This window comes from Ptychodera flava, chromosome 19 (assembly GCF_041260155.1).
Source record: "Ptychodera flava strain L36383 chromosome 19, AS_Pfla_20210202, whole genome shotgun sequence".
In the NCBI taxonomy this organism is placed as follows: domain Eukaryota; kingdom Metazoa; phylum Hemichordata; class Enteropneusta; family Ptychoderidae; genus Ptychodera; species Ptychodera flava.
In genome coordinates, this window is record NC_091946.1 from 3,080,114 (window position 1) to 3,098,438 (window position 18,325).

Sequence of the window (18,325 nt, forward strand, 5' to 3'; positions counted from 1 at the left end):
AATTTTATATATCTTAAGAATACTATATTTTATAAAATATCTTATAAATTTTATATCTTATAAATTTTTATCTTTATCAAACTGTCATTGGACTTCATTGCGTTAATTTAATCAGCCTGTTAATCCTATGTTATGGTATTTTTTGTGATTCAACATTTCATTATTCGTGATAAAATATTTTATAGGTAGAATTCATAACAGAGTACTTTTTTCAATTTGATGCAATGCCAGTGCTGTAAGCCATACCATGCATGTCAGTTCTTTTCTAATCCAAGCCTTTTTTTTCCTTCTGACAGTCACACTATTTAGCTGTTTTGTTTGTTTTTGTAATGCCATTTGGTAACTCCACAGAAAAGTAGGAATGATAACTTGCAAAACAGAAATCTTGGCATCAATGATAGTTGAGACCATTGTGGTTTTATCATTTCATAATTGTCTTCTCTTTGCAATACCACAGAATGGAAACAACAGTGGAATCAGTAGTGGAGTGTTGAGTGATACTCATCAGCTACCAGATGATAATTCTGTTGGAATGACAGACTTAAATCAAACAAGCAGGTCCAGCAACCAGTCTGAGATTCATTATCACATGGATCATCAACAGTCTGAGTACTACACTGATAACACTAGACATTCAGATTATGTGTATGAAGATAGATATGACAGCCATCCACAGCATTCATCTGCTGGTCTGACCACAATATTGGAAGAGAATGGAACATGGCCAGGTAGACTTTAGTTTCTCTCTATCTTCATCATCTTAACTAGACGCCAATAATAACCAAGAATCAAAATAATTGTCAGTCAAACAGATAAATTAGAAATTGTTCTGAAAATTGCATTATTTAAGTGTGACACATTTTTTGTAATTCAGTAAACGTCAGTATAATAACTGTATTTGGATCTGAAATGAAAACTGCAATTGGCTACATTTAGATTTTACTGGATCTATTTGTTTCAATTACTGATGTATCTATTAATATGGACCATAGGGATGTACTGTGAATGTGTACACATGTCTTATATATCTATCTACTCCAAAATGTTTTCAATCGATGCATATAATTGTACCTTGGTATCATGTTTGTGCATCAAGAGATGATTACGATGACATTTGTGTGAAAGAGAACATGTTAGTCCAGAAAGTATACTAAGTAATTAAGAGTGTCAAACTGGAACAAACTAAAAGTTCATGTAACTTCAATTAGATTATGTATTTGTTGAGAAGGTAGAGATGATCAAAATATTTTAATTTTCAGCGATGAAATCTGCAAAATTTCTATTTTTAAATAATTAATTTATCATTTTCTTAATTTTTTGTCAAAACTCATCACAAAAAGTGCTTGTCCAATCACTTTAATGGAGGAATAACAGTTCCTAGAGATGCAGTTTTTTGTTGTTGTTTGGTCAGAAAATTTCCTTGTCAAAAACTAGTCGCAAAAACTTTGTAAAATTTTAGTATGCATGCTCTAAGATGTGTTCCCATTCAAATTCTTCAAATCATGATGAAAATACCATTGTCAACAAGGCATTGTTTGGCAACATTTTAACAATTTTGTAACAATAATTGTTACAAAATTGTTAAAATGTTGCCAGACAATACTTTGTCCAACTTCTTAAAAATAAGTAGATAGTCTTCTAGAGATGTACATATTAATGTTTGTACAATCTGTTCCTAATGAAATTGTCTCCATCTTTGAAGCCAGTCTTTTTGGTAGAGCTCTTGGTTCTGTTGAATGAGAAGTAATAGAACAGAAACCCTTGATATAAAAGTACAAGTTTAAAGTTAATTACATGGATCAGTTCTGATGAAATGAGAGTCGGTGCCTTTGGTAATTTTTAGCTCATATTTGGCTTTGTAAATACCAAAAAGAGCTTATATGATGAGTCGGTGGCGTCTGTATGTCTGTATATTTGTGGGTATGTATGTGCGGATGTATGTCCGTCACACACAAAGGCTCCCATACCGCCAGAGCTACCATCTCAGTATTTGGCATACAGGTAGATGCAGGGGTTGAGATGTGAATTTGTTCAAATGAACACATCAGTGTCAAAAATGTGCAAATGAGGTAAGAAAAAGTGAAATCCTGCAAATGTGCAGGCCAGTAAGAAACAGGCCAACTCCACTGATCTTGAATCATTTCCTGTCATTGTTTATGAACTGTTACATATTAACAGACATGATGAAACCATAGACAGTAGAGGGGGGGGGGAAGACCGTCTATACTCAAACTAAGAGGGCTTGTTTCTGCTATGCATGTTGCTAAAGTTGACCTCCAGTACCTAAAGTTTCAGACCTTAATTACTTTTGTCATTCTTGTTTTTCTGGTTTAACCCTTTCACCCCCAGTTCCCAGTATACAGGTCCAACTTTACCATAGAAAACAATGGATTTGGGACAAACCATGGTGGTGAAAGGGTTAAATATTTCTTGTTGTTTTTCTGGTTGTACTGTGCAGAAATCATTGTCATAACATCAACATAGAATTTTCCTCCACTGAACAGATAGAAACAACATTTATTGTTGATCATTGGTAAACCATACTGGTATCAAATTTGAGCGACACGTATAATTGCGGTATTTTTTAGATAAATGATTAGAAGTGTTTTATTCAGCATGCAAATAACAAAGTAATTCAATTTTTTGTCAAAGAATACTTTTACTTAACCACGGCAAAATTTATAATATGTATCATGTCCTTTTGTTCACTGTAGCAGAGAAACCATTGTACAGCTACGGCTACCAACAACCTGGCATGGATCTCTCACACAGTGATCCGCAGTTTTCTGACATCCACTACAGTGAAAGACAACAAGGCCAACAAACAACAAAACAAGATAACAGACAATTTAATGAAAACTATGCAAGGGACATGAGCAACAAACAAAATCAACAATTTCAAAGTACCATTTCAAATGAACAATATACTGGACAAAAAGACACATTTAGAAGTCAGATTGACGACTACGGTCAGAGAGTATCCACTGAGGATGACAGCTTTTATCCACTGGAAAAACACAACAATACCATGGAGACAGGTTAATATTTGGAGTTTAATTGTTTAACTGTTATTCCTAGTAAATAATATTACAGTTATAATTTATAACATTGGTTTTGGTCTAACAATTGTGATCAAAGGGTGAAGAGACTGTTTCATTTATTTTAGAAATACATTGCACGATTTGTTCATCTAGTCAAGTCTTACTTCAGAATACAAATATATAAGTAACATTGTCGCCAATCTTTGCTGACTTGTTTGATTAATTGATGTTTTTTCTTGTTTTTATATCCAAAAGAATTATTCTATTTTCTTAACTAATGTATTGTTATCTTTTTAAGATTTAATGAACTTTAGTTTGGTGAAGGATATTGTGATCAAATAATTGGAAATATTCTGATTTTGTTGTACAATCTGGAAATGCTAAAAACACCATGTCTGTGTTTACTAAGTAAACAAGTATGTATGTCATGGATGCTATTTTATGTTTGCTTTTGTCATGTCCTGTTAACAATAATATAACAATAAATTCTGTTTGTCTCTTCATTTTCAACAGTTCATAGTGGTAGAGGTGGAATTGATAATGACACTACTTTAACTGAATCCAAATACCACCCTGGACAACCCTCTGAATCCAAATACCACCCTGGACAACCCTCTGAATCCAAATACCACCCTGGACAACCCTCTGAATCCAAATACCATCCTGGACAATCCTCTACAAAGAATCAAACACATTCTACAGTACAACAACCACACAGTAAAGCAGCAGATTTCAGTGTATTGTCTGATGGTCCATTGGAAAATATGCAGTAAGTAGTCATGTTGGAATTTCTCCCTGGTGAAACAAAGACTGTGTGGTTGTTTTATATGTTGAAAGACCAAATAGTTGTTATTGCTATTATTTATTTGAATAGCAGGTTGATCTGTTTAATTTTTTTCAAGGCCAAGCTCTCTTGTTCATTTCAAAGCTGACACCAGAGTTGACCAATAGTTCTTTTACCACTTCCATGATGCAGTGCACGCTGGGGTATACAAAGTGTACGTTACTCATAGAACTCTTTAGGTGTAGGGTATATGCAGGGTATGTTACTCATAGAACACTATGGAAGGTTACACGCTGGATACAAAATACACAAGGCAATTTTTAGCATTGCAAATTTGTGTCATTCTTGTATAACAAACCATTGTACAACACAAAATCAGAAAGTTTTTGTTGTTTTGAGTGTGTGTACGATGTTTGATACAGCCACAGCGATGCATTGTGGGATAACCGAGAAAAGGTTGATAGATATAGACAATATGAAACAGCTGTTGTGGCATTCATAAACTATAATTCTAGAAATTTCAACTCTTTCACAGTGTGCAGTATGAGGATGTGCCAGTTAGACATGAGGAGAGTGAAGACAAACAAACAGAACTGCAGTACTACATAAAACTGGTAGGTATTGAAGGGTTCAATAGATTGATCAAAACATCGATATTGTTTTTGATGTCCAGCAATTCACCCTAGTTTTTACACAATAACAACCTTTATGCTATTTTATTGTGTAGAAAGACATTCATAAAAGAATTTGAACACGAATAACTGAATATGATGCAATAGAAAGTTTGAGGACACTAGCTAGCAACACACTTCTTTTCAGATGTATCATAGCCATGATATTTTGGTCACACTTTTGTCAAACTTCTCATATTCTGCATTTTGAGGAACAAGATGAATTGTGGGAAGGCTCATTGAGTAGCTTAGTTCAACATAGTCATTGGCTGTTTCAGGCTTTTCGTTTTTCATAATAAGCAAAGGTTTTCATTTTATTTGAAATCAAATGTACAAGATTGTTGTCAAACAAAAATATTGCTAAACGTTAATATTGAACTTGATGAAATGGTATTTAACATGTCAATTATTGCATCCTTACACTAACGCTGTTAGAGGGTGTTTTTTTTTAAAGACTACATTCAGAATTTGGTAAAATTTGTTGAAATTGAAAAACTAATACATCTGCATCAGAATGAATGATACCTTGTTAGGTTTCTGTTTCTCTTTATGATCTTGAAAATTCTGTTTTTGATAGCTGTTTTGACAGCTGTTTTTTTGATATTTGTCATTCACTGTTCAATTCATATATGCTGTAGTGCCTTGTACACTTAGATTTGTGTTTGCTATAGTGTACTGGTGCTTGCTATAGTGTACTGGTGCTTGCTATATTGTTCTGGTGTTACTATAGTGTACTGGTGTTTACTATAGTGTACTGGTGCTTGCTATTGTATGCTGGTGTTCACTATTGTGTACTGGTGTTTGCTATTGCGTACTGGTGTTTACTATAGTGTACTGGTGTTTACTATAGTGTACTGGTGCTTGCTATTGCGTACTGGTGTTTTACTATTGTGTACTGGTGTGTACTATAGGGTACTGGTGTTTACTATAGTGTACTGGTGTTTACTATAGTGTACTGTGTTTACTATGGTACTGGTGTTGGCTATAGTGTACTGGTGTTTACTATAGTGTACTGGTGTTTACTATAGTGTACTGGTGTTTACTATAGTGTACTGGTGTTTGCTATAGTGTACTGGTGTTTACTATAGTGTACTGGTGTTTACTATAGTGTACTGGTGTTTACTATTGTGTACTGGTGTTTACTATTGTGTACGGTGTTTACTATTGTGTACTGGTGTTGGCTATAGTGTACTGGTGTTTACTATTGTGTACTGGTGTTTACTATAGTGTACTGGTGTTTACTATAGTGTACTGGTGTTTACTATAGTGTACTGGTGTTTACTATAGTGTACTGGTGTTTACTATTGTGTACTGGTGTTTACTATAGTGTACTGGTGTTTACTATTGTGTACTGGTGTTTACTATAGTGTACTGGTGTTTACTATAGTGTACTGGTGTTTACTATAGTGTACTGGTGTTTACTATAGTGTACTGGTGTTTACTGTACTGGTGTTTACTATTGTGTACTGGTGTTTACTACATGTATAGTGAACTGGTGTTTACTATAGTGTACTGGTGTTTACTATAGTGTACTGGTGTTTACTATAGTGTACTGGTGTTTACTATAGTGTACTGGTGTTTAATTGTCTACTTTGTTTACTATTGTGTACTGAACAGCTTTAGACATCAAAGTAATGGAATTAATTCCCTTCACAGTAACTCTCACTTCATCATGTTTTCCGACACTGTCACATTCTTTTTGCAGAATTTGAAGTGACATATTTTATTGTTGATATTATTTGAATAACTGCCGTTCTATCTTGTTACATTGCCAGTTACTGGACAGATCACCAGGGTCTCCGATAACAGATCAACAAAGTGAGGATGATTACCAAGCTACAGTTGAACAATACTCTGCAAGGTCAATGAAATCAGGTACTAGATCACTCTCATTTTATAATCTAGATCAAGACGGTCTTTCTTAGTGGTAATTGTTTTTGTTTTGATTTGCATGCAAACAAACATTTCTTTTAAAGGGAAACTGTCGTCTGAAGTATCCTTGTGCGAGTTTCTTGTTTACAAACAATGTATTTCGTGCACGATATCTAGATGCACATCATCATCATAGCTGCAACATTTAAATTATATGATGTAGATTATGACAGACATGCATCAATTACCATCATACCTTGGATACAGTGTTTACATTGGTCATATGGGTCCCATACCAACTTTGAGTGCAGTTTCTATGACTGTATCCTTTTAACTATTTTACCATTGTTAACAAAAACATTCAACAGTAATCAATTAAGTTAGTTACAATTGATTGCTGTAGTTTTTAGAGTATATCTCAACTAACTAAACAATTATAAAAGCATGTAAGATCCCCATTTAGCCATTTTGGAAGCTACAATGGCTTGTCAGTTTGCAGACAAGAAAACACCTGACAATAGGAATGATTACCAGCATTTGTGAATGTAATACAGAGTTTAATACACCCAACACGTGTCTTGACCTGACATTTACATTCCATTCACTCAGTAGTAACCAAATGTGTCCTTAAACTCTGCAGCAAGTCAAAACATAGACAATAGCCTGAGAGATCAGTAACTAGCATTTCCTTTGGACCACATCTGTATGAATCTCTTGGAATCTAACACACGTTGCGTGTACATTGCAGTCAGTGAGTGGTTACATTGTGAACATTTTAGTCAGTTAGTTCCTCACAACGAAACATAATAGACAAGAATAACAGAAACTTCAAGACATTAAGAAACAAATAATTTTTTACACCTCAATTAAATTATGTTTATTACATGTATATTATGAATAAACTTTATCAAAAATTTAAAAATGGCCAAGATGAATAAGGCTTCAGCAATGAATTCTTTTGTCTATCTATACACAGACTCATCCACTGGAAGCTGTCCAATCAACAGAGCTGTACGTGAAGTTAACATGGGGCATACTCAGTATCCTACATATAACAACCCATCACAGAGATCAACCACCAATGAACAGAGAATACATACAGCGATGAAACATGATCCACAAATGAAATCTTCAGAGTATATGAACAGAGTCTCACCTACCAAAGATACAAATCAACTTCGTTCAGCAGGTAACCAAGCCGTGACAGACAACCAGAAGCCAGCATTTCAAAAAGACAAATTTGAAATGAGAGAGAGAAGCGAGAGGACTTATGATCAGTCACCAATGAAACATGTCAATGGTAAGTTTCCCAAACTTTGGATAACTTCTAGTGGCATTATTGACTGAAGTAAATCTGATATCTTTATCAGTACTTATTGTAAATCAGGTTAATTGTACAGTTACATTCGCACAAATTATAATTATCATACTTGATATGTTGGTCTTTGTACACACACTTTCCAAGAAAGTTATCATAGGGCGTTCATGGTGTCCAACTAAAATTCTTGCATATTAATATCTGTTAAAAGCAAATCATGACTTCATCCAGCAATATTTTGCCTCCTTTGACAAATAGAATCTTTTGTCATATTTGAAATTTGTAGAGTCGGCATTCCATTTCAAAAACAAGCCATAATTATTTTCTATTTACAGACATCAAACTTTTGCCTCTTCTCAAATTGTAACAATGTTATGTTTGCATCTTCTCAATATTCTGAGATTTCATGAAATTGATACTCTCTAAATTCTGTTTTTTGAGGATGCAGTGTCAATAAAAATAATGTCAATTAATTTGCCAGCACACAGAGAGAAAGAGCCGCAGGGAGTTCTATCAGCTGTACAGATAGCAGAGGTATCAAGATTACTAGACTTGTACAGAAAACAAGAAAATCAAAAACAAGAAGATGGACAGATGGGTGCTCAACCCTCCAGAGATCAGACAGCAGACAATACACCAACAGCTAATGAATTGTTTTACTATCTCAGAGAACTGCCACAGATGGAGTAAGTTGAATTTATACTTGATGCATCACAAACACAATCCTTTTTACTGCAATACTGTTCTTAGCTACGACTGTAGTCAGTGCGGCAATGTGTTTGTTCCCAGGTGTCATGTGAGAATATGCCTGCAGCAAGTATCATGTCCAGTGTTTGTTGGTGATTCAAAACTACAAATATTTATCTCCAAATTATGCAACACACTTCAGATCACTGTCTTGAAAATTTTCATGAGCTAGTCCAGTAAAATCACATGACATCCTAGATAGAGAGTTGAGTTCATGCTGTTACCATCAACTTCTGTCTCAGGAACAAAATATATTTGATTTCACAGAGGGAAGAGTCAAAACAAAGACAAGGAACAGCCTGGTGTACCTAAAGCAAAACGTAACCTTGGTAACCAAATTGCCCAAAGAGGAAGACAACAACAGGTAAACAAAAACAAACAATGATATTTTACCCACTGTCAGTGCTTTATTGTCAAATTCCCATCAATATACACTTCTGTATTTGTTGCATTTTATTGAATGAAACACATCACTCCACTTTCATTCATTCACTTGTAATAATTTCAAGTTGAACAGAATCAGTTTGCATTTACTTCAAAAGTAATATGTCTCATCCTCTTTTTGTTTCAAAAATAGATTCTAAAGTAAAGGAATGATTTGTTTTGTTTTTACATCGTCTGGTATATTTTTGCATTCAGATTGAGATATAGAAATTGACCAAAAATTCTGTGCGCTTCAGTGTTTACCATGGCAAATTAAAACATTTCTGTTCAAAATCAGTATCATTTTAAATGCATATGGATGTAATGTATACTGTGATTTGTGATCATACCTTCCACAACTTGATGGTGAGAACAGCTTTCGATAAATGATGCATTTTACAGTATCACCAAGTACAAGATCAAATGTCTGCCCAGAAAATAGACTACACTTTAACTATGTATATTAGAGCATCTCGTAAAATGAATGAGCTATACAAAGAACTTAAGACAAGGCTTGGTGACACTAAGTATCATTTGCTAAAGTAATGAATGAATAATTATGATTTGGTGAGACTTTACGCACATGATGGGTAAATGGCTTGTAGAAGCTACTTGGTCATGGTAGAATGGGGCATCTGTGCATCTGTTTAAACAAAGATCCTCACCGCAAGGTCAGAATAAGAAAACAGTCATTCAGTTCACACCCGATAGAGATGATGTTGCCCCAGCCAATAGCAATACCAGCAATACCAGTGCATGTTCTTGAATTGGTACAAAAGCTGTGCCACTGACTGACCAAACCATTGACTCCATCTCATTGAAATAGTACAATAAAATATCACAGTCATTGCTACTTGATGACATTTTAGAGAAGTACAGTCAGTCATATCAACATAACTGTTACTGCAGTCTACTAGTGCTGGTATTTATGTTTGTGATGCTACACAGAACATGGATAAATCTGTCCACTTCCGGTACGTTATTGTGGAATTATACATAGCATACCAGGAATCCATTCTGTTAAGTGATCACAAAGACACAGCGACACAGAACTGAGAAACTTACTAGATCAACAAACCTCATTGATGTTATTGGAACCATACTTAATCTTTTCTTTCGTCTAAACCTTCTTCTGGAGTGTAGAGTCTGTAGTTCAACTAACACATTATAAAGCAATCATATACATGTACATGTCTGTGTAATTCTCACTGTACTAATCTGATGCATTGCTTTCATTACATCTCACTCAAATGGATGTCTACATTACTGACTAACAGATTGATAAGTGAGTCATAGTTATTCTGATGTAAACTTTATCTGCATGTTTCTATGCATGTACTCCAAACATTTCTGCTGTTTTTATGCATGTACTCCAAACATTTCTGCATGTTTCTGTGCATGTACTCCAACATTTCTGCATGTTTCTATGCATGTACTCCAAACATTTCTGCTGTTTTTCATCATCATCTTATCATTAAAATTTTCATGTATTTGTAACAATCACTGCTTTATTGATGATGATGCACACTCCACGCAGCGGAGTGATGTATTGTTTGCTGGCTGTGTTGTTTCATCACAATTTACAGATCTACAATGGATCTGCATGACTAAAAAAGTATGTTACATTCTAGGAGTCACAGGTGTTCATATTATCAAATTATTTTTTTGTAGTCAAAAAATGTCAGAGGTAAAGTTATTCACCTTTTCATGGGTCAAAGGTCATGTGCTGAATTGGGTCGGTCAGTATGCATGCACAGGTTGTAATTATGAAATTAGGGTTTGGTGAAATAGTTCAATAAAAATGTGAACTAAAACAAATCATTCAGGTAAACTGTTAGTGATTCCTTTCTGTTGTGCATATGACAATACATCAGTAGAGTTTCATTATGGGTTTTTTTATGTCAAACTCAATTGTTGTAGCATTCACAGGGCACTTTTCTCTTGTCACAACTTTACTGAATCAAGTGGTTAAATATGTATTCTGTAGCTTTGTAATAATAGTGCTATGTCATCCTTCATCCCTTCCTTTACTGAAACTGTTTCCACTTCTGGTCCAATTCTATCCCAATCCTGTGCATTTTTTGGAGTGGAAATTCCACCGATGGAATACACATTGGCATAGCATGAAACTAAACTCTGTAAATACAATATGTGTGCCTCACACAGTGAGTGACTGAAATCCATGCCTCACACAGTGAGTGACTGAAATCCGTGCCTCACACAGTGAGTGACTGAAATCCGTGCCTCACACAGTGAGTGACTGAAATCCGTGCCTCACACAGTGAGTGACTGAAATCCGTGCCTCACACAGTGAGTGACTGAAATCCGTGCCTCACACAGTGAGTGACTGAAATCCGTGCCTCACACAGTGAGTGACTGAAATCCAAGATAGAAACAAGTTTCATTAATATGCCTGTAGTTTGTAGAAATACACACTCATACCCTGAGTCTATGAATTGACATGAATTATTACACTTTACATTGACTGAACAGATAGAACATAGAAGTTCATGACTGTGTGAAGATTTCAACATTATTTTGATTTCATTCTTCAGGTACTCAACAAACAGTCCCAAGCAGTGAGACAGCAGCCCAGACCAAACAATCAGCTGAGGGCGGGTCAACCCAATGTACAGCCATGTCCCCATGGTAAATCTCAGTTTACAAAGACAACTAACCAACAACAGAAAGAGAAGAAAGTGATGGCACAGGGGGTTAGAAAACTGATACGACCTGCAAATGTTTGGAAGTAAATGTAATTAGATAATAATAACATGAACAATTACCAGTAGAACAATGAGAGTAAGAAAATCATGCTAATCTTTTCATATTCTGGACAATTTTATAAAGTGACAGTGGAATTTCAAAGAGTACAAGAAGTACGCCAGAGGATAATATTTATGGAGTTAATTGTTGAAATTACATGTTTTTTCATGTTTCATAAGTAAATGTATTCTGGTAAAAGTTAGTGTATTAATATTTTCTTTAAATTATTTTGTTGTAATGTCAATGACTTGGTTTAATATCGATTAATTCATCAGTATAACTGATATTATCAACATATTTTTCATATAGCAAGATATCTGCTGATTTTGATAATGCTTAGTGAGTGCCAACACAGCAATAAAAGTATTGATCTTCCAAATAAGTTAAAATTATCACACCTTTATGTCCCAAACTGATGTTTCTCTATCTGAATTTTGTAAAGTTATCCAAGACTAGCATCAACTTCTCATGGGTCTTTATCAACAAATCCAGTATGAAATTGACAAGTTTCACTTAGTTTTACTGTAATGACAGAATTCAGCCAATTGTCCATATTTTATGTGTCTGATTATTGCTTATGTATGACTAATACTTAATGTTGACTTATTTGAGTGTGGTTCTGTGTGCATACAGATTATTATTTTACTGCCATGTTTGTGTAAAAAATACAGATTTTGTAAGCATTATTTATAGTAGGATCCACTGCTAAAACACTGCCTTGTTAAAACCAAATGATCAAAGCAATACCACTGTGTCATCTTTATGTATTGTACATCACTGTATCTCTCATTGTGTGTTTATTACAAACAAACTGCAATTCATTGCATTTGGAAACATTGGCTGAAAGAGACATACTGTAATGTTCACTATTTCAGCCAGCATTCAGGTAATATATGCTTCAGCATTGAAATACTTAAACCTTTACCTGAACTTTCACCAAGTAAACTGTAAATCATTCTCTTATAATATCAAGAATGGAAATATTATGTCACCATGCAAATTTTGGTGCTATAGAAACAGATTGGTATATGAAATTCAAAATGGGACATCCCTGTCTTCTTTCTGTTGGGAAAAATTACATTTTCAATTTCACTTCATTTTTCTTCAAGAACTTTGTATGATGAAATTGAGTCTAAATAGCTGTACTATAGGTACATCGTACCTTAAAAGTCTATATGATGTACAAATATGGAAAATATGGTACTTGGTAGGGGTATGATATGTAAATCCTACTGATGTAATCCCATAATGCATCTTGGATATCCCATGATATGATCCTTGTATCAACTGTGGTTCAGATATTGTCTTCCATTGCCAAGCATGTTGCCTTGAAGCCAGTCTTCAATCCTTAGAGATTACAAGTATCGGGAATATACCATCTGATAACAAAATTTAATCATCTGAGTCTCTTCTCCACATAGCAACAATCAGTGATGTCACCTTTATCGTTGGTTAATGGTTCTACTCCAGAATAAACAGGACTCAATGTGTTCCTCGGACTCAGTACGCTCCAAAGATCACGTGACACCAGTACGTTTACAAATGCTTATAGAAAAACATATTTCTATGTGCATTTGTGCACGTGGTTTTGTTTGTAGTGTGGTCCATTCCAATTCAGGGTTTAACCTACTGTTATACCGTATGCTGTCTTGTGTGTAAAGTATGTGTTGCATTACGTTTGACTTTGAAAAGAGGTTTGAGAATACTGATGCATTGTATCATACTAATGTGATCTGCCAGAGTTTTTATATTGTGACAACTATGTGCTCATAAGAATTTCAATCAAATGTATTTATTGATATTATAATATGATATATAAATGATACTTTTCACTGAAAGAACGCCATCCTTAAATGCAAGTAACTGAATTCAATTCCAACATCTTGATATATACACTGCAAGATAACTAAATTTTGCACCATCCATGCATTGAAAGTGAAAATTATTGTCAGATTATTTGTTGTTACACGAGTAGTCAGTGCTTGCTCAATATTTTTGGAATGATGAAATCATCATTTGCGGCTTTCAGAAAGCCTAAATTTTTTGTCTTTAATTTGCAATTGTTCTTTTGTTATGAATCTGATCTAAATGAATTGTAGATGCTTCTAGAACGAAATGCTGAGTTGTTGAATGATCCATGGTGTGAATAAATATATTTTATCTGAATTCACTTGTCCTTGGTGTCTTTAAAGATTCTGGTATACATCTTGCATGATTGTTTTGTGAACTTTGCAGGAGTTCAGTTTTTGACAGTCACATGTGGAATGTGTGAAAACAATTACACACATACATTCATATAAACAAACAAACAAACAAACAAACAAATATAAATCTGATTTTTTGAAGTAAAAGAGAATAAACTACTCTCTGTTGCAATGTTAATGTCGAGCTTGGTTCAAGATGAATTGACATGAATAACAAATTGAACTGTTAAACAGGATTGCCTTGTTTTCATTTTTGTAGACAAATCTGAGATACTAACAATCATGACGTACGCCCTTCTTCTGTACTTGCACGGTATTCTCTTGCTCTCACCTTTGCACTTCAGAGGCGACAGCAAGAGAATACCATGCAATTACAGACCTCGCCGTACTCTACATCTGATGTTAATCAGATTGAGATAGTGCATTTTTTTAAAAAAAGCAAGATTAATATTGGCCACAGCTTCAATGATAATGCTTAGAGAAACATTTTGTACAACTGTAGCTACTAAGTGCATGACTCTCATATTACAATGAAGGTTACCAGTGCGCTGTGCACTGAGTACTTCTACATGCATTATGCTTTGAATTTTTTTAATGTGCTGTGAGGTATATAGTGTTATGCAGCTTGGAGAAAGTTGCCATGACAATTCACAAAAAGCATTGCTCTATTTCATCCATATGTAAATACTGATAATGGCAATCGAGATTATCTCCTGTGACCATCCTATTGTATGATATCATTTGTATCTTTAAATTTCAAAATATTTACAAGTTGTCTTTTATTATAATATAATCAGGGCCTATATATAATCACTTGTATTTCCTGAAAGTCAGTCACAAAATTTGTCCCTTTAGTAATTGGCTAAGCATTCCATGGGAGTAATGCAATTCTTATACACTTTGCCCAATTATGATACACCGATCAGTTTTCTGGATATTGGTCATTTGCCGACAATGTAGCCCCACTTGAATGAGTCACATGGGGACATGAGTTGTGTAATTTTCCTAGGCTGTTTCATATTCAAATGAGCAGTTTTATGGCATTAGTCATAAATCAGAGCATCCAGAAATAAGTTTTGGTGTACCAAAACGGCAGAGAGATTCTGTGCAAACAGACACCTTGTAAACACTTCTTTTCATAAATGTAAACAACATGCAAACAGACCAAAAATTAAAAAGTGATATCAATAAACAAGCAAATCATGGTTTGTACAAATCTGTGATTTATTAGCTATATGTGACGGTAAGAATTAAGCTGAGATTACAATTTCTACATAATCTGACGTTTGCTCTAAATGCACATATCACTTACATTGAACTGAAAGTAACTCATTTATGTCATATTCATATTTATACCAATTTATAGTCATAAATTCATGAAATTAAAAACAACTTCACATACTGTAACAGATAAAGTAAGTTCAAATAATGCTTAATAGCTGCCATTGAGCTTAGAAAATTGAAATCAGATCTTGGCAATGAAGCCAAATATCTCTGAGATTCAATTGCAGGAGTAAAAACAGCCAGTACAATTACTTTGAAGTGCTAAGTGACTGCTTGGTGCCTATGCATTGTACAAATGTTTAACATATCTAGCTGAATGAAATACAGGAATCTATACCTGTACACACCATTCTATCTATCTATCTATCTATCTATCTATCTATCTATCTGTCTGTCTGTCTGTCTGTCTGTCTGTCTGTCTCTGTCTATTCAACCATCTATCTGTCTGTCCGTCTGTCTGCATGTGTAAATGTGTATGTATCATGTATGTCACTATGTATGTATATACATGTGTGCCGATGGATGTTTGTGTATATGTATCCAAATGGGTGTATCCAAGTGTATGTCTGCGAAAGTGTTGAGTATTAAATTTCTCTCCAACTCACTGAGTACTGGATGTAATTAATTGTTTTCATTACACAATTTCTTTGACATTTCTTGGTTATCATTTTCTGTAATTTTAATGTAATCGCAGTTCATCATACTGTAACATAATTTAAATAAAAAGACATCGTTCCTGGCTAATGCTTCTCATTTGGAAATTTTACTTTACAAAAGTTATAGTTAATAAATATAAACGTTTATTTGATTGTCATATAACGCACATTCCTTGGTCAAAGTCTAAGAAGACTCTCTTGAACAGAATAAACTAAGCTTCCACAGAAGTCTTGCAGTGGAAATAATCACTTGCTTGCACATTGGTTATGTAATAAATTACTATAAACTATAAAGGACATTAGCTTAGTCATTCTCTGTGAATGACATGTCGAAAATTCACATCCAGGCCTACGTGATTCTCATAAATGTTCAGTTTATCGCATTTTAAAAGTCATATTCTTGAATGATCAAGTCTAGGAAACCATAAGGAACGAGTGGCAACTTGGAGCGATAGCGTCTTCTTCCTCATAATTTCCAGATGGTGACAGACCGATTTATCCATGTCCAATGGATCATCTTGATGATCTCACGTCTTCTGTAGTTTATTCGGTCTTGTTGATGACCGATAAAAGAATCATCCCCTATGAATAAATTCAAATATTGCCTGTAATATTGAAAAGATTGATATGTTTTGCACAGCTCCCTTCTTTCAATCTCACACGTAAGGTTTACCAGACGTATTTTGCAAACCAATATTGTGAAATTATCACACGTACACTAATTTACTTTGTCGTGAATAAAATAGTAGATTTAAACTTAGTTGTCCTCTTAATACCATTAAATATACGATGTTTATAAACAATTGATTGTTCCTTCAGTTTACAAATGTTCACAGAACTACTGTTAATAGTTATTTTCAAGTCCAAATAATGATTTTGACAGCACTAAAATTCATGTCTTGTACAAACAAACTTCGACGACCCTAAGTACACGTATGCATGCAGCAGCAAGTTCAAGACGATTACCCTACATGGCACGTAACATTGGTTTAATCATCTTTTTTTGGTTCATGGTTTAATCATGGAGACAGCAAACACACCATACCATGGAAACTCTACGGTCTGAAGTTTAACAATAGAATTCAACCGTACGGTGATTCAGTACAGTACAGTGTCACTGTATCGCATCTACAAAACAGTAGTAAATGCCTTGACCTGTCTTAGACTGATTTACCTTGCCCAATACTGACCTCAGGTCAAGAAGACTTTGTAACGTAAACGAGGTCGCTACTTGATTTATTGCACAGTTCAAAAAAAGATTCTACACCTTTGTCTGCTGTCCCTGTTGTCAGGCCGAGGCATGCGCACAAAATCTAACAGCGTTCACGAATACAACCAGGGATTACATGCTACGCTAAAAAATACACCAAAATGGAAGATAAAAATATTAATTCAAACACACACATACCTGACGCCAGAGTTGAGATGTGAGAAATGTGAGAAAATCTTCTACCATGGTTCTTCAAGGTGTTTAGTATGAAGGCATGCTGTGTTAACTGTCAAACAAAATGGGGAATGTTCTTCAAGGTGTTTAGTATAAGGCATGCTGTGTTAGCTATCAAACAAAATGGGGAATGAAAAGAAGTGAAAATGTGATATTTAACACTCAGATATCAAAAATCATTGAAGCACGGCCTCTCCTTGCCGCAGTTCCTTAGCCCATAACTTTCCCCTGCGATTTTGGGTGTTGGGGAAAGGTGGGCTACCTATGGATCTGCAGCAAAGTCCCTCCATATGAGGGACTGTAATTGAAGTAACTTTTTGTGGGCGGGGTTTTTAAATATTTTTTTCATGTTTTGTTTTGTTTACAAGACGGTAATTGTGTTTTTTCTGCCTTCTCCTTTTCAACTATTTCAATAGCATACACATTAGACCAACAGCATTTTCAGACCAGAAAATCTGTTTGATATGTCGGTATGTCCCATGTTATCGTTTAACAAAATTAAAACATAAGAAATGATTTCCTTGTCTGAAATAGCCGAATAAAGGCATGCTGTACTCGAATTTTAGTGGGAAGTGTCTTATCATAATTTCCGCTCATTCTTTCCAACAGCGCAAATCAGAAATTGAATTTGTTCTCATAACAACAGACGAAGATTTTTATCCAGTGATATACGCAATAAACGGGTGTTAAATGTTCTAGGTAGTTATGTTAATCTTCGCCGGGCCATTCATAGAAACACTGTGTAGTCTCACATTTTCAAGTCAAAGTAATCGAATTCGATATCATATTGTCTCTAGTTCCAGTTATTCCATGTACACTGCCAAAAAGAGGAGCATGAATGCTGAACAAACTATACATTACGTAAACAAAAACAAAAACAAAACATAGCCTCCTGGAAAATTACCAAAATCACTAACCTTAAACAATCCTTCTGTATAGGGCAAGCGATGATAGAAGAAGTCCGATGTGTAGTACCAGCTTTCCGAAGTGTTACGTGGAAAGTGAATTACGCCAAGAAATTGTTGTGAACCTCCCCCTCCCCCCCCTCTCGAAAACGTGACCACTAACTTCTGTCTGGTCGTCCTGTCAATTGGTATACCGTAAATGTCTGTTTT

General features: G+C 34.7%; 1 protein-coding gene and 1 long non-coding RNA gene across 5 annotated transcripts in view; one reads left to right on the top strand and one right to left on the bottom strand.

The window, feature by feature from the left end:
* Positions 1-13,788, top strand: part of LOC139118396 (calponin homology domain-containing protein DDB_G0272472-like) — a 33,277-nt gene extending 19,489 nt beyond the window's left edge. For 2 of the 4 annotated variants that reach the window (XM_070681697.1, XM_070681698.1), the window contains exons 16-24: positions 458-728; positions 2,715-3,038; positions 3,555-3,810; positions 4,361-4,439; positions 6,272-6,371; positions 7,345-7,668; positions 8,168-8,372; positions 8,701-8,797; positions 11,412-13,788. In XM_070681697.1, coding sequence (XP_070537798.1) covers positions 458-728; positions 2,715-3,038; positions 3,555-3,810; positions 4,361-4,439; positions 6,272-6,371; positions 7,345-7,668; positions 8,168-8,372; positions 8,701-8,797; positions 11,412-11,609 — 1,854 coding nt within the window. In that variant the 3' untranslated portion in view covers positions 11,610-13,788. The remainder of the gene's footprint in view (positions 1-457; positions 729-2,714; positions 3,039-3,554; positions 3,811-4,360; positions 4,440-6,271; positions 6,372-7,344; positions 7,669-8,167; positions 8,373-8,700; positions 8,798-11,411) is intronic. The other 2 variants (XM_070681701.1, XM_070681699.1) reach the window with 2 other exon arrangements.
* A 1,241-nt stretch (positions 13,789-15,029) lies between these two features.
* LOC139118397 (uncharacterized) lies at positions 15,030-18,325 on the bottom strand. Its single transcript, XR_011548694.1, has 3 exons — positions 18,128-18,325; positions 17,175-17,262; positions 15,030-16,348 (listed from the first exon to the last, which is right to left on the bottom strand). It is a non-coding gene; the product is annotated as an uncharacterized lncRNA (long non-coding RNA).